The sequence below is a fragment of the Eriocheir sinensis genome, chromosome 9, assembly GCF_024679095.1.
Source record: "Eriocheir sinensis breed Jianghai 21 chromosome 9, ASM2467909v1, whole genome shotgun sequence".
Lineage (NCBI taxonomy): Eukaryota > Metazoa > Arthropoda > Malacostraca > Decapoda > Varunidae > Eriocheir > Eriocheir sinensis.
This window is the reverse complement of record NC_066517.1, coordinates 18,972,893-18,993,933: the sequence shown is the minus strand read 5'-3', so window position 1 is coordinate 18,993,933 and position 21,041 is coordinate 18,972,893. Positions and strand designations below refer to the sequence as shown.

Genomic DNA, 21,041 nt, shown 5'->3' with positions numbered 1-21,041 from the left:
GCAAGTAGAGAGAAGCCTGGCTAGCTTCAAAAATCACTTACTCACTCAGCAGAACACATTCGTCCCTTGCGAGAGAAGAATTAACACTAATAAAAAGCCCACCGTGGTTTAATAGCGAAATTAAACAATCAGTCAATGAGAGAAAATTGTTTTACAGGTTAAAGAAAGAACAAAGCACGCCCGAAAACATTAGACTTTATAATGATGCCAGGCGACGAGTAAAAAGACTAGTAGGTCAGGCAAAGCGTAGATACGAAGAAAATATTGCAGCCAACTGTAAAATAATCCGAAATCTTTCTTCAGTTACATAAACAACAGAAAGGCGATCAAAAGTGGTATTGGACCTTTAACAAACAGCGACGGTGCACTAGTGACTGACAGCCAACACATTGCAAACCTCTTAAACAATTACTTTTCCTCGGTGTTTAATACTAACAGTCTTCCTCTCGCTACCACCAACACCAGTACTATTGTAATCTCGAGCACGCATTGCCTAATTTTGAAATAACAACCGATGAAGTCCTTAAAGCTCTCCATTCACTTAAAACAAATAAAAGTCCTGGACCTGACAAAGTATATCCAACTCTGCTGAAAGAAACAAAGAGCGAAATACTCTCCTCCCTCACAACCGTATTCAATATGTCCTTGCGACAAGGCATCGTCCCTTCAGATTGGAAAAGGTGACACCGATTTTCAGAAAGGAGGACAAAAGTACCAGGTAGCGTGACACCGATTTTTCAAGAAGAAGGAAAAAAGTACCAGGTAATTACAGGCCCATTAGTCTAACTTCGGTTGTAGGTAAGCTACTTGAGGGCATAATTAGAGACAAATTGTGAATTACCTTGAAAGCCACTCATTGATTGGGGACTCACAACATGGCTTCCGAAACAAAAGATCCTGCCTATCGAACCTATTAACCTTTTATAACGACCTCTTCACTGTTTATGACGTAACCAAATCACTGGACGTAGTCTATCTTGATTTCCAGAAAGCGTTTGATAAAGTCCCGCATCATAAATTACTTTACAAATTAAAGCAAATAGGTATTGACGGTCAAGTAAACCAATGGATCGCGAATTGGTTGAGCAACAGACAACAAAGAGTAGTGATCGACGGATTTAACTCAGAGTGGGCGCCTGTCACTAGTGGCGTCCTCAGGGCTCGGTCCTTGGCCCAGTGCTCTTCATTATTTACATCAACGACGTGGATGTTGGACTCAATAACCGCATTAGTAAATTTGCAGACGACACAAAGATTGGCAACTCGGTTCTCACTGACGAGAGGATTTGCACAAAATTTCAGCTTGGTCGGATAGATGGAGATGCCGGTCCTTCAAGTTGGAACGAGGAATAAGAATACGAAATGCGCGGCGTTAAACTCAAAAGCGTTCAATGCGTCAAAGACTTGGGGGTCAAAATCGCGTCAAACCTCAAATTCTCACAGCAATGCATCGATGCAGCAAATAAAGCGAACAGAATGTTGGGCTTCATTAAAAGAAACTTTGTATTCAAGAATAAAGATGTAATACTCCCGCTCTACAACAGTTTAGTCAGACCCCACTTGGAATATGCGGTACAGTTTTGGTCTCCCCACCATGCAAAGGATATTGCTAAATTAGAAGGTGTTCAGCGTCGGGCACCGACAATGATCCCTTCCTTGCGCAACAAATCCTACGAAGAGGCTTTCTACCCTTAACATGTTCTCTTGAGAAACGTCGCCTCCGAGGAAAACTGATCGAATGTTTTAAAATACTTAATGGTTTCACGAATGTAGACAGATCAACATTGTTTATGATAGATGACACTTTGCGCACGAGGAACAATGGCGTAAAACTCAGATGTAGACAAAAAAATTTCAGACTGCACCAAATTTTTCTTCACCAACGTTGTAGTGCGAGAATGGAATAAGCTTCCACCGTCAGTGGTCCAGTGTAACACGATTGACTCCTTCAAAAATAAGCTCGACCGTCACTTCCTTCAACTTAATATCAACTAGAGTAGAAATGCAACGTTTTGGAGTCTTCTGATTAATGTAAAATCACTTAGGTTTAAGGACAGACCACCAAGTCTGGACCATGGGGTCTGTGTGGTCTGATTTTCTATGTAAATCTATGTAAATCTCTCTCTCTCTCTCTCCCTCTCACACACACACACACACACACACACAGACACACACACATGCATACACACACTGTGGAACCCCCCCCCCCCCCACACACACACATACACACATTCGCTGTAATTTCCGCGCAGAAAGCAAAATACAAAGAGAGCAAGGTGACAGGTTCTTTTTTTGAGTCCGGGGAATAACGAAGGACGCGAGCCTTGGGAAATCCCTGATAGGAGGAAAAGTGTATCATTGCCGTATATCTCTTCTTCAGTTATCTCCATCCTTTTCCTTCATTCTCTTTATTTGATTACCAGCACGATGAACTAGTGTTAGGGGTGGGTATATTAGAATCCTTAGGTATTGTCAGCAGTGGGATAAGCATGGGAAGTGTGTTGTTTCCAAGAGAATAGGATGCTCAGGAACAGCCATCTGGTATCCTCGTCACTCTAGGATACTCGTCAGGATAGGACCTTCCAAACGTACGATTATCACTCTGTTACTAGGACTTTTTAACTCCATGGGTAAGTGGTGCTTTCGCAATGCTCTGTGACATATATAAGAACCCCTATTCACACACACAAACTACAAAAAAGTGAATAAAAACACAAAGCAGCATGTAAGATAACAGATATAATGACAGAGTTTATATAACCAAAAATAATATTCACTAACATGAAAATAAACACACCCTCACTAAAACAAAGATGAAAAAACTGGAAATGAAATAAAAAGATAAAAGTTTACACATTTTGTTGCCAAGACGCACGAGAGCAGTCAAAGAAAGTACGAGAGTGCCAAGGATTCGGGATTTTCCATATGTACGATAACGATTCCGAAATGCGGCAGTCAAAACAGCTTAATTAATGTTGATTTAGCCTTTCCACTCGTTAAGAGCATACTGATAATTAAGTTTTAGATGACGAGTTTAGTTAAATATTGTCAGTTGGGGACGGGAGGGGGGTGGGGTATGATAGCTTTTAGGCAGAAACCGATGGATGCCTTTCTCCGAGTACGATAATCTTGTAACAGAGAGTGACGTCTTCCTTCCTGTCAGTGACCAACAACATCTATACGGACGAGGATGCTGACTGTGCTACTACCGGTGCTGTTCCTCCTTCCCCACACTGCACAGGGCATCAGTAAGTCACCTGTGCACCTGTTGGCTCACCTGTACACTTCCTGTGGCTCGGTGTACGTAATGTCTGCAAAGAGGCGTGGTTTGGTAGCAAGATTTCTGGGTTGGCTCGTTTTATTGCTGCAAACAAACAAATATAAAAGCATATTGCAGAAGTGGGCGGGGGTTTGTGTGAGTTTATTGAGGTTATTGGATTGATGATTGATTGGTAGAAGTGAACGAAAAAAAAATAATATCGTCACCCCTTTTATTAACGTGCCCAAATATTTTTTACGTAAATCCAATAAAGTGCCCAAATATTTTTTTACGTATTGTCATGTAGTTTTCCTACGTGGTGGTGTTGTCTTTCTCGCGTGTGTGTGTGTGCGTGTGTGTGTGTGTGTGTGTGTGTGTGTGTGTGTGTGTGTGTGTTCAATAAAACTCGCCTTTTAACTCTTTTGCCCATTTTCTGACCATACAGAAAATGAAAATTATTGTGTGGAATATATAATAAACAGATAATATAATAATTAAGGCCATTGTATTAATCTCTCTCTCTCTCTCTCTCTCTCTCTCTCTCTCTCTCTCTCTCTCTCTCTCTCTCTCTTAACTTTCTTCGCATCTTACAAATTTTCACATTCTTCCTTTTGAACTCCTTTCCTTCTTATCTCCACTATTTTGTAACCTATCTTCTCCTGTATTCCTTCCTCTCCTTCTTACCTCCACTATCTTGCATCTCACCCCATCCCTCCCCCATCCTTCACCCACGCCTCTCGCAGCCAAGGAGGGGGTGGGGGCGGTTGGGGAGGCCTGCAGCATGGGTAGCGGGGTGCGGGGGCGGTGCCAGGAGGTGGGGGCGTGCCTGAAGGAGGGGGGCGTGGTGGTTATGGGGGAGCAGGTCCAGCTATGCAGCCCAACCCCCTCGGACATTATCGTGTGTTGCAGGAAACCGCATCTAGTTGCAGAAAATTGTGAGTATTGGTGTTACTATACTACCCCTACTACTATAGTAGTACTACTATTCCTTCTACATAAATGATACCTCCACCCATGTTACTATTACTTCTACTACTACTGCTACTGCTTCGATAACTACTACTACTACTACTACTACTACTACTACTACTACTACTACTACTACTACTACTGCTACTACTACTACTGCTACTTCTTCTTCTTCTTCTATTACTTCTACTACTACTACTACTACTACTCTACTATTACTACTACTACCACCACCACTACTACTACTACTACTACTACTACTACTACTACTACTATAAACAATTCTAATGCAAATAATGGCTTCATGTTTGTAGTTTCATTTAAATTATTATCTGGTGTACTCTTTTAGTTCTCTCTGTTCAAATATATTCTTCTTTTTCTCTTTCATGTTTTTTTTTTTTTAATTTTACGGTATCATTCTGTTTTCTTCTTTTTGCTCCTCCTCTTCTTCTTCTTCTTCTTCTTCTATCAAACCATTATTATTATCACATATCAACCCAAGCAAAAATTTTAAGTCCTGAAAGCAACCACTATACATGATTGAATTTACCCTTAACCACGTTTTTGGGAAAGTCAACACTCTTGTATCCCCACCTCCCTTTTATCATGATGTCCTCACCCCTGACCCTATCCCTTTACTGTTTCCTCGCCGCCCTTCCCTTAGTGTGCGCAGCGTGGGCCCAGCACTGGAGGAGTCCCGCCGGGCATTGCATTGACAAGACCAACCTCATCGTCGGGGGGGTGAACGCCGACCCGGGGGAGTATCCGCATGTCGTAAGTTCGAGGCAATTATCGTACATCTGCTCCATATGTTAAGTGACGGCACATAATCAGGTTACGTGCTGCTTTTGGTGATATTACTACTACTACTACTACTACTACGTCTATTAATACTACTGCTGCTACTACTACTTCCAGGCTCTCTTGGGTGTACGTAGGGGTAACTTGCCCATCGTGTGGTTGTGCGGCGGGACCCTGCTGACACCCTACTATGTGCTCACCGCTGCTCACTGTCTTAAAGAGTTAGTGTCTCCTAAAGCTCAGTTCTGCCGTTCAAAAGTCTTGGTTAGAGTCCAGTCTATACTCTTCGGTTAGGGTTTCTTCTCTACACCAGGCCCCATATTCTCAAACATTTCGTGGCTCGCACACCCACACTTGGTAAGGATTTCGTATAGGTTGTTAGGCCGGTATTTTCAGACGCTCCCGCCTCTCACATCAGCTATTTCCAAAGACCGAAAAGGATATTAATAGCGTTGTGATTAATGTTATTTCCAAGTTCATGTTACAGAAGCTTTGTTACGCTACCACCAAGGTCAAAGTATTACCCCTGGAAATGCTCAAACTACCCGTGAAAGCGTTGTCAAAGTTGTGTTCTTGGGTCTTGAAAGGTTTAAAATTATGGCCCTTAGTATTGCCATGGGTATAGTTATGTGAGTCCAGTTATAGTTTAACAAGGCTTTTTCTGCACTATGGACGTGGCAACACTCATTAAACCCCGACGAATCTCCTTTGGTGTCTTTAGAGAGCCAAAAGCGTCTGAGAATACGGCATCAACTATATTGATTAAGGCGTTTCCTCTATAGCCTCCTCGTCAAATTTGTTACCTTCTGCATGAACACTGAACGCCATATACGAGAACGTTTCGCGATTTTTGTTTAAGGTGCTTACAAACTTACTTCGTTTAACTTTTACCTCCAATATATATATATATATATATATATATATATATATATATATATATATATATATATATATCAATGAATTATTATGGCTTGTTTGTATTTATGTATGTATGTATGTATGTATGAATGTATGTTGGTATGTATGTATGCATGTCTCTCTCTATCTATCTATCTTTCTTTCTCTCCCTCTATCTATTTATTTATTTAATTATTTACCCAGTTTCATTTATTTTCCTTTTACACTCTTCACGTTTCATTCACTGTATTCTCTTGTTCCTTCTGTCTTCCTTCCCTCTGCTCTCTCTCCACCCTATCCTTCCTTACTCCTTTCCGTTAATTGCTTCTCCCTTTCCTTTCCTTTCTTCTCATCACCCTATCCTTGATGACTCCTTTCTACTCATTGCTTCCCCATTTTCTTTTGTTCTCTCTCTATCCTATCCTTGTTTACTCCTCTCTTCTTGTTGCTCCCCCCTTTCCTTTCCTCTCATCACGTTTATACATGTCTCTCCCCGTTCACCAATACTTAACTCTCCTATCCCCAACTTCAGGGACAACGTCGAGTACTGGGTGAGACTTGGGGAGTACAACCGGAATCACGATAGGTCCGGCGAGCTAATACCAGTGGTCAAAGGCCCTATTCCTTCATCTGTCCGTTACGCTGACGAGCTCGCTGCCGACACAGCCTCCCTCTCGCCCCTCGAGCAAAATATATTCGTGGAAGGGATTATAAACCACCCTGAGTACGATCTGTTGCTAAAATACTACGACATTGCGCTACTCAAACTTAGCACTAAGGTAAGGGTCTTGATAGGTTTGAGTATAGTCTACCCTTCAAAATGGTTTTCTTTCGCTCCCTCCTTGTCTTATTTTGCTATGTAATTTAGCTGCTATGGGAATACTATTGTTTATTATATATTTTACTATTTTGATTATATGTTTGACGTTTTGGCATTTTTGAGCTTGATGTAAACAAGTATGACAGGTAGAGGCGATTTTATTAAAACAGCCCTTATCCCTTTCTTCACTCGAGGGGCTGTTCAAGAGCCTCCTGAAATCCGTTATATATTCTTTCGTAGGACGGGATCTAACTCCTTTTATACTCCTTTCACTGATAGTTATATATCTCTTCACTTATTCAATTTTACCTAACTAACTAAACTTAAAATTTCTAACTGTAACTCTTTTCTTTTCCATTATCCATAGAAATGTACCTCCCAGAAGCAAGCGTCACTAATTCAATTCCAACTAACTAATTTTACCTAACTAAACTTAAAATCTCTAACTCTAACTCTTTTCTTTTCCTCTAACGATAGAAATGTGCCTCCTAGATGCAAGCGTCACTAATTCAATTCCATCTAACTACCTACCTAAACTTCAACACTATAACTCTCTTAACCTCTAACTCTCTCTTTGCTCCTTTCATAACTAATTCAGTTCTATCAGACTAATCACATAAACTTGGACTCTCTAACTCTCTATAACTGTCTACCTACATATTTTTTTTCTCTCTCTAACAGGCAAACTTGACGGAGCGGGTCCTGCCAGCCTGCCTGCCTACCGACCCCTCGCAGGACTTGGTAGGACATGAACTCACCGTGATAGGATGGGGCCATACGCAATTCGGTGAGCTTGACCTGCACTTTGGGGCGACAGAAGGACAGTTAGATAGACAGTTACAGTTGGTTAGTTAGTTACAAGAACAGGGCTGAGTTCGGGGAGAGAAATACTCGTCTCCTTACCTTGGTTACTGATAAGATTAGAAAACTTTACTAAATTGGTTGCAACTAAATCGCTTGCTATGTATAAATTTAGAGGTTAGAGACACACACAGAGAGAGAGAGAGAGAGAGAGAGAGAGAGAGAGAGAGAGAGAGAGAGAGAGGCCATCCATTACCCGATTCCTTCCTTCCCGCATTACAACCCTCTCCTACATTTCTGCTACTCCGGCCAAGCTATTCTACCCTTAACATTATCCTCCTCCCGGTATCCTGCAGGCCACCGCGTGCTGTCGAGGATCCTGCAGAAGGTAAATGTGCCAGTGGTGGATCAGCTAGAGTGCCAGTTCAAGTATCCGGACTATCTAGGGCGTGATACTCCGAAGGGCATCCTGAAGGACCAGCTATGCGCGGGGAAGACTGGGCGAGACTCCTGCAAGGTAAGACTCCTGCAGGGTATTAGCGTATTATTAAACATCTCGACACCCAGGCACATACATTTGACAAGGCTTTTGTAGAAGTTGTGGGCCTTTCCAGGGGTATTTTTTTTTTACCCTTCTGGTAGTTTTACTCTTCTTTTGTATACCATCAATTGAAAATACCACTCAGCATAACTTACTTCTCTCTTCCTCCACACTCCCAACCTCCTCTTCTTCAGGGCGACAGCGGCGGGCCCATCATAGACCAGAAGGAGCGGGGTGGTAGTCGCTGCGAACATACTGTGGAGGGGATTGTGAGCTTCGGGCGTGGCTGTGGCGAGCTGGGGGTCTACACTCGCGTCTCCTCCTACCTCGACTGGATCACAGGTCATATAGCGCCCGGAGACTATTAATTAACCTGTGTTTGCGAAGTTTCGTCAGGTAGATTTTTTTCCCCTTTGTTCTTTACTTTTCCTTTGGTTGTCTCTTTCTCGTGAGTTGAACAGCGCCCGGAGACTATCAATTAACCTGCGTTTGTCAGGGTTTGCCAGGCAGATTTTTTTCACTTGTCACATTGTTTTTTTATAACTTTACTTTTCTTTTGGTTGTCTCATTTTCGTGGGGCAAATCACAGGTTACACAGCGCCCAGAGACTATGAGTTAACCTGCGTCTGTCAAGTTTCGTCAGGTAGATTTTGTCACATTATATTTCTTTTTCTCTACTTTTCCTTTAGTCTGTTTCCTTTTCGTGGGCCAAATCACAGGTTAGGCAATATTCACAATCTGTTAATTAACCTGAGTTCATTAAAAAAATAAGTGACAACAGCTAAAATACTAATAGTAATAGAACGTGTAACTGTGACGAGAATGAGATGAAAGGTCTACCTGACATTAATTAAGGAACACTCCAGGTGAGAAGAAACCTGTGATCCTGTCCAAGGGAAGAGAAACACCTGACTCAGAGCGGAATGGAAAGACAAATGTTAAGTGTGTTGTGGGATATAAAACCGTATTTTTAAAAAATATTGGCGCCACAGTTCGCCTATTTGAGGAGCCTTTATTAGAAGTTACTGGGATTTTCATGGACTGTGTTGTGATCCCAGTGATAGTTTTATACGACTTCTGCATCTTCAACGGGAAAATCATCCATGAAAACCCTATTAACTTCTCTGTGGCCTTGGGAAATAATCGTAAAGGGGCCCGATACTTGGACCGTAGACCCAAACGGAGTTCCCTCGATGATATTTGTACTCAGTTTTGATGGCTTCCTATACTTCTCTGTTTTGCATCATCCCTTTCTCTTCTTTTATGTTCTGTTCTCCTGGGATCAAAACGTGTCTAGAGTGTCTACCTGAAGTGCTCTCTGTCCGCCAATGAGTGAGCTACATGTGATATATTTCTTTGTACTTAAGACAGTGATTAAAAAAGACAGTGTCATTATCATAAACAATTTTTTTAATGTACTTGATGGAGATTGGCTGAAAAAACGTGCCAGTGTCATATTTTTGTTATGCTTGATATGGAGATTACAAAAAAGTGTTAATGTATTTTTTATTATATTTTATGGAAATTAGCTAAAAGAAAGTGCCAATATCATTAGCTAAATAAAGTGCTAATGTATTTTTTATAACACTTGATATGGAGATTAAAAAAAGTGCCATTATCAATATTTTCTCCTCTGTACTTTTGCCGAGGATTGTGAGAATGATAAGAAAAAAGTACTATTTTCTTTTATGTTGTTTGTTTGTTTGTTTCCTTGTTTGTCTGTTTGTCTGTTTGTTTCATCTGGTTACGCGTCATGTGCAAACCAATCAGTGTTTTTTTTTCAATTAGGAATGTTTAGGTATTTCTTTATGTTTATATATCCGTAGACTATAATTCATTTGGACATTTTTATTCTGTTGAGAGAGAGAGAGAGAGAGAGAGAGAGAGAGAGAGAGAGAGAGAGAGAGAGAGAGAGAGAGAGAGAGAGAGAGAGATGCCTTTACTCTTCACTTCAGTATATCAAGCTACGACAAGGCAAAGCTGTCTGTATGTTGACCAATGTGTGGCTGAGAAGAAAGTGGAGGAGAACACTGCAGACGAGGGTATAATTAAAAAAATGGTGATGAGGAGGAGGAGAAGGAGGAGGAGGAACAGGAAGAAGAGGAAGAACGAGACGAGTAAAAGGAAGATAAAGAAAAAGAGGTTGTCGAGAAGAACTTAGAGGAGGAAGTGAAGGAGAACACTGTAGGAGGGCATAATAAAAAAATGATGAGGAGGAGGAGGAGGAGGAGAAGGAGGAGGAGGAACAGGAAGAAGAGGAAGAACGAGACGAATAAGAGAAGGATAAAGAAAAGGAGGCTGTCGAGAAGAACTTATAGGATGAAGAGAAGGAAGAAGCCAATATTCACGACAAAGAATAAGACAAACTATGATAACTCTGAAGTTCATATTCTTAAACGTATCAGACTCCAATAAGCGCACCTAACATCAGCAAATATGGGGTACAAACTTAGCAGAGGGACTGTCTTTGTGCCTCGCGCGAGGGTAGTGGGCGAAAGAGTAGCCTATCCGGATTTTGTTTTTATTTATAAATGATTCACGAGACATCATAGAGTTAAATCAAAGTATGTGCTTATCTTTGTATTCATACACACACACATACTGATAATATTTCTATGGTGTCTGATTCGCCTAAGCTGTCTCCGAGGAAAGTATGTGGCGTAGTTTTCTTTATCGTCTTCACTAAACACTTCGCTAAATATGCAGCAGTAGAAGCCTTGTCTGTGTCCTGCTCTGGAACTGGAAAGTAAGCATCCTGTACTGCCTTAAAAGGACTAGGATTACGTGGAATTTTTATTTATTAGAAGCATAATGCAGTAATATGGTTTAATGTACGGACTCTCTGTGTGTGTGTGTGTGTGTGTGTGTGTGTGTGTGTGCGCAATTCCACTATCTTGCATATCCCCCCATCCCTCCCCCATCCTTCACCCACGCCTCTCGCAGTCAAGGAGGGGGTGGGGGCGGTGGGGGAGTCCTGGCTTCAGCATGGGTGGCGGGGTGCGGGGGAGTTGCCAGGAGGTGGGGACGTGCCTGAAGGAGGGGGGCGTGGTGATGGGGGGGGGGCAGGTCCAGCTATGCAACCAGCACCCCTCGGACATTATCGTGTGTTGCAGGAAACCGAATCTAGTTGCAGAAAATTGTGAGTATTGGTGTTACTATACTACTACTACTACTACTGATACTACTTTGATTACTTCTACTACTACTACTACTACTACTACTACTACTACTGATACTACTGCGATTACTTCTACTACTACTACTACTACTACTGATACTACTTCGATTACTTCTACTACTACTACTACTACTACTACTGATACTACTTCGATTACTTCTACTACTACTACTACTACTACTGATACTACTGCGATTACTTCTACTACTACTACTACTACTACTACTACTACTTCTACTACTACTACTTTACTACACTCTATCTACACTTTCTTCATGGTCTCGAAGGGTTGCTCAAGAGCCACAGGAAACGGTGACATACACATTATTTAGTGAGACGGGATGTTTTCGACACATTAATCTCTTTATCATCCAACGATAGTTAGGTACGTCTCAAAAGCGCCACGTATTCAACCATGAGTGACTGACGAACAAAATTTCAACTCTCTAGTTCTTTAACTCCTTTGATGCTCCATTCACTGATATTAATATACCTCCTAAAGACGTCACTTATTCAATCCTGTGTAACTAGCTAGCTAAACTTCAAATCTCTAACTCTGTAACTCTTTTCTCTTCCTTTAATAATAGAAATGTACCTCCTAAGCAAGCTTCACTAATTCAATTCCAACTAACTAATTTTACCTAACTAAACTTAAAATCTCTAACTCTAACTCTTTTCTTTTCCTTTATCGATAGAAATGTGCCTCCTTGAAGCAAGCGTCACTAATTCAATTCCAACTAACTACCTATCTATACTTCAACACTATAACTCTCTTAACCTCTAACTCTCTCTTTGCTCCTTTCATAACTAATTCAGTTCTATCAGACTAATCACATAAACTTGAACTCTCTAACTCTCTATAGCTGTCTACTTACATATTTTTCTCTCTCTAACAGGCAAACTTGACGGAGCGGGTCCTGCCAGCCTGCTTGCCTACCGACCCCTCGCAGGACTTGGTAGGACATGAACTCACCGTGATAGGATGGGGCTATACGCAATTCGGTGAGCTTGACCTGCACTTTGGGGCGACAGAAGGACAGGTAGAGAGACCGTTAGACAGTTGGTTAACTATTTTTTTTTCTTTTTTTTTTTACGTCTTCGCCTGTGGCGCCGGTAGGCTTGATTGGAGGGGTCTGATGGTATGGCCCAGCCAGTTGTGGCGCAGGCAAGTGTTAATAGTGGCGCCATCTTGCATTGGCTCATGCTGCCCCCGCGGAGCTCATATTTAATCCTAGAATCTAGAGTCCGGGTTGATAGGTGGTCTTCTGGATTGCATGTGGGAAGTTTTAAGCCACTCGGCGGTGGTTGAAAAATCCCAGCTTTGTGTCACCGGATGGGGCGGGAACCCGCGTCGTCCTGAACGCGGCGCCGTCACGCTATCCACTCAGCCACAGGGCTGAGTTTGGGGTGAAATACTCGTTTCCCAACCTTGGTTAGTGATAAGATTCTAAAACTATACCTAACTGGTTGCAACTAAATCGCTTGATATGTATAAAAGAGGTCAGAGAGAGAGAGAGAGAGAGAGAGAGAGAGAGAGAGAGAGAGAGAGAGAGAGAGAGAGATTTTATTTACCTCCTCTAGATATTCTCACACACATACTCAGACATGCTTCGATAGGTCAGTCGGTTAAAGCGCTGCGCTGCCAGGCTTCGTGGCATGACAGACAGAGGTTCGAACCCCGATCAGGCCGTTTTTTTTCAGCTGAGTAGGAATGGTCACCGTCCCCCCTTGAGCAAGAGGGGTGGGGTCTATGCACAGATACACACACACACACACACACACACATATATATATATATATATATATATATATATATATATATATATATATATATATATATATATATATATATATATATATATATATAAGAACATAAGAACATAAGAACGCAGGAGTCTACAAGAGTCCGGTAGGCCTGTACGAGGCAGCTCCTTTGACCCTAAGCTCCCGTGTATCTAACCCCACCTAATATCGCTGTCCATGAATTTATCTAGTCTATTTTTGAATGTGACAATTGTATTGGCAGTCACCACATGACTGCTAAGCCTATTCCACTCATCCACCACCCTGTTAGTAAACCAATTTTTCCCTATGTCCCTGTTGAATCTGAATTTACCCAGTTTAAACCCGTTACTTCGTGTCCTACCCGGTTCTCTTACCAACAAGACCTTATGAATGTCTCCCTTATTAAAGCCCTTCATCCATTTATAAACCTCGATCATGTCTCCACGCACCCTTCGTCTGAGTACGTGTGTGAGAATATCAAGAGAAGAGGAAGTAAATAAAATCTCTCTCTATATATACACACACACACACACAGATACACACAGACACACACAGACAGACACAGACAAACACATACACAGATACACAGACACACAGACACACAGAGATACAGACACAGATAAACACAGACACACACAGACACATAGACAGATACACACAGACACACACATACACAGAGACAGACAGATACACACAGACAGACATATATACACATACACAGATAAACACAGACACACACAGACACACAGACACACACAGATACACACAGACCGAGACAGATACACACAAACAGATGCACACACACACACACACACACACACACACACACACACAGATATACACAGACACAGACACATAAACACAGACAGAGATACACACAGACAGACAGACAGACAGACAGACAGACAGACACGGAGAGACAGACAGAGCTTGAAGAAAGGAGGGAGGTGGTTAGGGAAATACGCGCATTTAAATATTTATACAGCAGGAAAAAGTGGATGTATTGTATTTACGGACGGGTCTTTCCCTACTGGCGCCCAACACCACACGTTCCTCGGCGAGCTCTCATACGTGGTGACGCAGGAAGAAGGAAAACCCCGAACCCGTGACTGTGTATAGATTCTCACAACGAAAAAAATAGGTCGGAGGAAAATAAGAATCGGTAAAGTAAGAGGAAGAAGGAATATACTGAAATCTTAACTGCGTAGAGATTTTCACACACACACACGCAAAAAGACAATGGAGGAAAATAAGAATCGGTGAAGTGAGAGGAAGAAGGAATATACTGAAATCTTAACCGCGTAGAGATTTACACACACACACAAAAAGAAAAAAAAGACAATGGAGGAAAATAAGAGTCGGTGAGATAAGAGGAAGGAGAAAAACACCGAGACCGTAACTGCGTATAGATTTTCACCTCAAAATATAACTGAAGAAAACAACACAGGTAAAGAAAGAGGAAAAAGAGGAAAAGAAAGAGTCGGTGAAGTAAAAAAAATACCCAGGAAGGAAGACACTGAACACATTTAGGAAGAAGAAAGAAAACAAGAAAGAAGAATATCCCAAAATACATAAATAACAAAGGAAGACACTGAACACATTTAGAAAGAAGAAAGAAAACGAGAGAGAAGAGTATCCCAAAATACATAAATAACGAAGGAAGACACTGAACACTAAGCAATAAGGTAAAAACAAAACAAAAAAACAAGATAGAAAAATACCCCAAAAATATACAAATAGGAAAGGAAGACACTGACCATAGTAGGAAAAAGAAAAAAAAACGTGATAAAACAAATATAGAAATCAGAAAGAAATGCGCTGCTTTACATATTATAGGAAGTAAGGGAAGCTAACGTTACCTAATTATTCTAGATACAAGGGATTCGAGCCAATCATAAATTTTCCTTATTTTTCCTTCACTTATACCCGAAAGTATAGTGTGAGCAAACCATCCTCTCGCTGTGTTAGAAGGAAAGGGAAAGGAAAGCAGACAAGAAGGTAAAGTAACCAGATAAAAAAAAAAAAATGTAAGAAATGAAACAGATCAATCCTCCTCCATGTAAAAATAGAAGAGAAAGAAAACTGAAGAGAAGATAAGAAGAGATAAAAGGGAAAACTTTGCATAACTAATCCCTCAGCCAATCCAACCACCCGCCTGTTGCCGTAAAGGGGAAGGAAAGGAGTAAAAAAAAGGAAAGACGGACACTCGGATAAATGAGAAAACAAATAGAACACAATTGAAAACCATGTTGAAAGTGTTGCCAAGGAAGAAGTTCTTTAAAGGTTCCTCCCGTTTGCTGTTGCCTGTGACCGCTGCTCTGCTGATGGTGATGATGGTGAGTGGGGGAGGGGTGGCTGTGGTGGTGATGGTGGAGGTGGTGGTGGTAGTGGTTCGTAATGGTAAATGATGATGATAATAATTGTGGTGGTAATAATGGTAATGGTGGTGATGATGGTGGCTGTGGATATGGCGAAAAGAAAGAGGAGAGGCGGAGAGGGAGGAAGAACAAGAGGAGGAAGAGGGATGGAGGAAGGGTGATATTAGTCTGGAGGTGATATTAGTGCCGCGACTCTCTTGCAGGCGACGTGGAGTTTGGAGACACGGAGGGAAGAAGAGACAGCCGGGGCCACAGGAGGAGGAGGCGGAGGACTGGAGGTGGTGGAGGGCCTGCCTGGAGATGACGCCCGCGCCGTAGATCTGCTGCAACGGCACTGGCTCCAGGCGCCCTCCGTGCTGCCCTACAACCTTAACGAGAGTCCCGCCTACCTGTCCGCTGCCAACGGGGACACCTGGACCTTCGTGCACCACTACGTGACTCGGCTCTTCGAAGGTGAGATCGAGTAAACAGGTCAGTTCAGAGTTATCTTGAGACCTTCTTCCAAGGAAGCGAGGTGACGGCTGCATGGGGGCGGGGCGCTGGGCGGCCAGACGCTGTCCAACTCCCTGACGGTATGTTTGCAGGCAGCGAGGGAGCTCAGGTTAACTAAAAGCATGTGTCTTCAGTGTTACTTCTCTTCCCTTGTTCCAAGGCAGCGAGGCGGCGGCTTCGTGGAGGCGGGGCGCTGGACGGCCAGGCGCGGTCCAGCTCCCTGACATTATGTTTATTACAGGGAGTGAGGAGCTCAGGTTAGGTGAAAGTAGGTGTTTTCAGTGTTATTTCATCATCTTGTTCCAGGGCAGAGAGGCGGCTTCTTCGTGGAGGCGGGGGCGCTGGACGGCCAGATGCTGTCCAACTCGCTGTGGCTGGAGCGGGAGCTGGGCTGGACGGGGCTGCTCGTCGAGCCTGACCCCGTGAGTTACTCGCGGCTCGTGACGAAGCACCGCAAGGCCTGGACCTCCAACACCTGCCTCTCCCACACGGGCGTCACCAAGGCCTCGGTGCACGTCTCCCTCACGCTGCCCGCGGGCTACCGGGCGCGGCCGTGGTACATGAAGGGATCCTCATACGAAATTGGATTCTCGCTAAACAGCCCAAGTATTAGTAATTACGTCAATGCTGCTGATAAGTCTTATTCGGTAGTCAGCTGCTTCCCTCTGGTCAGTTATCTCCGAGCTCTTAACGTTAGTACGATAGACTTCCTCTCCCTGGACACCCAAGGAAGCGAGATGGAGATCCTGAAGACCATTCCTTGGGACGAGGTGAACGTGAGGGCGGTGGTGGTGGAGATTATCGGGTCAAGGACAGGAGCAAGGTTCGTGGGCTACATGAAGAGTCTCGGGTTCACTCTGGTGGGCCATTTCCTGGATTATATCTTTGTGAAGGAAGGCGACCCGTCCCTGGACAAGCTGAGGTCAAAGGACGGGTGGGAACTCGTGATCATGAACCCGACGGAGGAAGAGCCGGAGGTCACGACGACTGGTAAAGGTCAGGGAGGTCAGTGAGTGCTCCGTTAATGTTCCGTTTAAGTGCATGAATCGCGCTGGTGTTTGTTTCGTTGCATGCCCTGTGTGTGTGTGTGTGTGTGTGTGTGTGTGTGTGTGTGTGTGTGCCCGATAAACAACAGTATCGTTTTGGAAACCCTCAGGAATGTAACAGTGTCTGATGCTTTTCGTTTGGCATTTTCCATTATTTCCATTGACTTTCAAATAACAAACTCAGTCCCGATGTGCAACGCTTTGGTCGTCTCGCCGTGACGGCACACCCAAGCCTTGACTGTGACTGGCAGCTTGCTTGTCACACCGAGTCTCTTCCTGTCCCTCCCTGACACGTCTCATTCGGGGAAGTGAGGCATTCCGGTTCATAAACATTCTTCCTTTGTGTTCTTGTTGTATATTATCACATTTCGGATCTTATAATTTGCTCCACTGCATAGTGATGTGAATATTGTACACATGTTTCTTGCATTTTTGCAAATCCCATTATGTATTGCCTGGGGGATGGGATGGCGAATCCAGGTAAAAAAGTAACGGAAAAAGCCATAGGTAAAAAAGTTACAAGAAAAAAAAGTCACAGAAAATAAAAGAAACAGGGCAATGTTAGCACTTTTTTCGCTTTATATATGAATGGCAACTTTTCTAAAGCTCCAAAAATTTTCAAACAAATTTATGACATCCGTGTGCCTTTCGGTAATACAACAATTACTTCAGCGTACACCCTTCATCCAAACAAGACTCGTGCCACCTACGAAGAACTCTTCCAGGCTATAGTGATGAGTGTGCAGACCTAAACTGTTGTATTAATGTGCAAACCGTGGCGACTGACTTTGAAGATGATGTAGCTACTGAGAGTTGTTCTTGCAGTGTTTGGCCGCGACGTAGAGGGCAAAGGTTGTTTCTATCATCTTACGCAGTCCACTTGACGTAAGATCCAGGAACTGGGTTTGGAAACACAGTATAATACCAATGCTGAGTTTCGTTTGTTTTGTGGCATGATTGATGCTCTAGCTTTTTTGCCCCTAGAGGACATTGATGAAGGTATACCTCAGAACTGTCATTCCACAAGACCCACTTGAAGCCGAGGAGTTGCTCATGTACTTTGATTGTACTTATGTTCATGGCTACTTTCGAGTGCTGCAGCAGGCAGTTGCCATATCCAGTGATGCCATGATGTCTCTGAGAATGCGTCACATTCCATCTGTTTGCCCTTCACATATGGAATGTGCATGACGCCACCATGAACAACAATGCCCGTAACAACAACATATGCGAAGGGTGGAATAGTAAATTCTTCAACCTCGTTGGTCACTACCATCCTTCAGTCTGGCGAATGACTTAAATGTTTTTTTGTTTGATTGCCTAACTTTCTTTCCAAGCCAAAATTGACTTTTTTTCCTGTGACTTTTTTCCTAAACAAAATTGTGACTTTCTTTGTGACTTTTTATCCTGTCACTTTATTACCGGCCACCGGGATGGCTTGCTCCTCCCTTCTCCTTTGTTCTGTGCTTTTGCAACAATAAACCATCACTCAGTCAATCAATGTAAGCCTGCACGAGTGATAACGTCACAGCCGCGCAACTCTCCACCCAACACAAAACAACGCCAGACGACTCAACTGCTGTTCTAATATCCCTCATTTAGACTCCGGCCGGGATGGCGGTAAACAACGACTGAGGGCAGCATGACCGCGGCAGCTCGGGGTCTCCGAAAACGTGAGTTCAGGGTGTCGCTCGTGCCATAATCACAAATGTATAAGGATAGAGTGTGGACAGTTGATGCATTATATTAGCATTTCATTCAATTCTATATCTGTCTGTACCTGTCAATCTGTCTATCTGTCTATCTGTCAATCTATCTATCTATCTATCTATCGATCGATCTGTCAATTTATCTATCTGTCTATCTATCTGTAAATTTGTCATCTACCTTTAAAACCAACTATATATTTTCGATCTATTTGTGTGTGGCCTTCGGGTGGACGGGATATTTTTTGTCACGTACCTTTTTTTTTTTTTTTTTGCATCGTTGTTCATGTTTTCTTTATGGTTGTTTTACGATCGTGTGGACTGAGGAGGGAGTGTGGAAGGCGTCACGCAGAGGGATGTCAGAGGGAGCGGTTGTGATTCATGATAAGCGGGTTTTTTCTTCAAATATAGTGTGTGTGTGTGTGTGTGTGTGTGTGTGTGTGTGTGTGTGTGTGTGTGTGTGTGTGTGTGTGTGAATAATGCTTGATAGCCAAAAGAAAAATCTCGCTGTTTTTTCTACCATGGAATTTATGAATCAAAACCATCGTAAAAGCCGGGATCTATTTATTTTTTGTCGTCAAGTAACCAATACATCTTTAATAAACAATATGCATAATGCTCACATTTCTCTTTTATTTCCCACATTAATTAACGTAAAGTGAGATTCACAAGTCAATTCAACCTTGAGTCTTAGAAGCAGGAGTCAACATGGGTTCAGTACCTCTCTGTCTGGCGCCTATCTATCTTTTAGGCGCACGGCCCAGCCTTTACGAAGGATAGGCCAGGGTTGCGGCACTGGGCATATCGGAACAGGCAGGGGTTATTGTAGGTCCTCCAGTCGCTCCCGCAGATAGGTCTGTACTCCTTTGTGCATCCCCGTCTGCAGATGCCTGGAGGTGGTGGGGAAACGGGGTGTTACTTTTATTGGAGTCTGAGGTAAAGGTAACGTGCAGTTTGGAGGTGCTGGGAAGTCGGGGTGTTACTTTTTAGTGGGGTTTGGGTTTAAAAATAAAATCATTAACCAAAACTCAGGCAAGATCAAGAACAAGACCATTACTTGCTTCACTTAAAAAAAATAAAAAAAATAAAAAAATAGAGCGCATGATCATCAATATTTAGAAAAAGAATAGCTGGTCATGAACTAATACCCTGGAAAACCAAACTAGGAGGACAATACCTCGGGAAAAAAATAAATTACACACGCACATACACACACACACAAAAAGACATGACCCCCCTTTAATTTCCCTTAGCTAATGTTCCTCTGATGGACAAGTTAGTGAGGGAAACAGCGAATAAGTGACTCTCATAACTCACTCCTGGCGAGGGTGGAGGAGGAGGTGGCCAGGACCAGCACCAGCACCGCCAGCACCACCACCGTGAGACGCATGGTTAAGATGACTGACCCGGAGCGACGAAAACTTTAAAGTCAGCACTGAAAAAGGAAAGAAAAAATTATAAAATAGGTCTGGATATGAGAAGTAATAAACCTCAAGGAAGAGAAGTAATAACAAAAAGATACTAGAGGAGTACTGTAACGATAGACGACTACCCTGAAAAAGCCTAAATCATAAATAGTTGTCAAATACAATCAGAAATTAATAGCGCGAAAAAAACAACACATATATGGACTTGTAGGTATGATTGGAGAAGGCCCCAATGCACCTTTGAAGCTTTATTGTTTACCCTGAAAGATAAATAATATAAAAAGATAAATATATACAAGAAATAAAACGCGCCAGGGTTGTTGTGAATATTAGGTTTGCGAGGATACTATAGCGCCAGATTAAAAAAAAACCGGGGTATTACGTAGTACTTATTAACAGTTAAATGGGTAGTCTGGCTTTTTAATTCTACTCTTCTACTAACAATTCTATTGTTAACTAATAGAGAGGACATAATAAGCAACACAGGTAAATTTGCGGATGACACCAAATTGGGACAGGGGAGGATGCTATAATCACTGCAGGAGTATCTCAACAAACTGTCAACTTGGTCAGAGAAATGGCAGATGAATTTTAACATCAGCGAGTGTAGCGTTATAAGTGTAGGAACACGCAACCCATTACACGGGTATAGTTTAGACTCCACAGCGATAGACAGGACAGAGTGTGAAAGGGATTTGGGAGTGTTAGTGAACTCTGACCTAAAACTAAGGAAGCAATGTATTAGTGCGAGGAATAAGGCTAACAGGGTATTAAGCTTTATTAACAGGACGATAACCAACAAAAGTGCAGAGGTCATCCTCCGACTCTACTTGTGGTTAGCTAGGCCACTCTTGAATTATGCTGTCCAGTTTTGGTGCCCATCCTACAGAATGGACATCAACTTGCTAGAATCAGTTCAGAGGATGATGATTCAGGGTCTT

The 21,041-nt window shown here is 42.7% G+C and overlaps 2 protein-coding genes across 6 annotated transcripts in view; both read left to right on the top strand.

Annotated features, from left to right (window-relative positions):
• Positions 1-3,149: 3,149 nt before the first annotated feature.
• On the top strand, positions 3,150-12,510 carry LOC126996079 (phenoloxidase-activating factor 3-like). Of its 4 annotated transcripts, XM_050856167.1 has the most exons (8): positions 3,159-3,248; positions 4,003-4,194; positions 4,893-5,002; positions 5,147-5,250; positions 6,459-6,705; positions 7,428-7,533; positions 7,904-8,064; positions 8,283-9,775. In XM_050856167.1, exons 1-8 carry the CDS (start codon positions 3,191-3,193, stop codon positions 8,454-8,456), a joined length of 1,152 nt encoding a protein of 383 aa, XP_050712124.1. In that variant the 5' UTR covers positions 3,159-3,190; the 3' UTR covers positions 8,457-9,775. The 4 variants fall into 4 exon arrangements, with proteins under 4 accessions (XP_050712125.1, XP_050712126.1, XP_050712124.1 ...); XM_050856168.1 differs by lacking the exons at positions 7,428-7,533; positions 7,904-8,064; positions 8,283-9,775 and adding an exon at positions 12,163-12,510 and having other exon boundaries at positions 3,150-3,248; XM_050856169.1 differs by lacking the exons at positions 5,147-5,250; positions 6,459-6,705 and having other exon boundaries at positions 3,153-3,248.
• Positions 12,511-13,137: 627 nt separating this feature from the next.
• Positions 13,138-21,041, top strand: part of LOC126996076 (uncharacterized) — an 18,899-nt gene continuing 10,995 nt past the window's right edge. The window contains exons 1-3 of one of the 2 annotated variants that reach the window (XR_007750912.1): positions 13,138-15,387; positions 15,633-15,882; positions 16,228-16,744. Coding sequence is in view for 1 of the 2 variants with exons in the window: in XM_050856165.1 (XP_050712122.1) it covers positions 15,298-15,387; positions 15,633-15,882; positions 16,228-16,934 (1,047 nt within the window). In the remaining variant the exon portion in view is untranslated. Of the gene's footprint in view, positions 15,388-15,632; positions 15,883-16,227; positions 19,476-21,041 lie in introns of those variants that run through there. The other variant, XM_050856165.1, reaches the window with a different exon arrangement.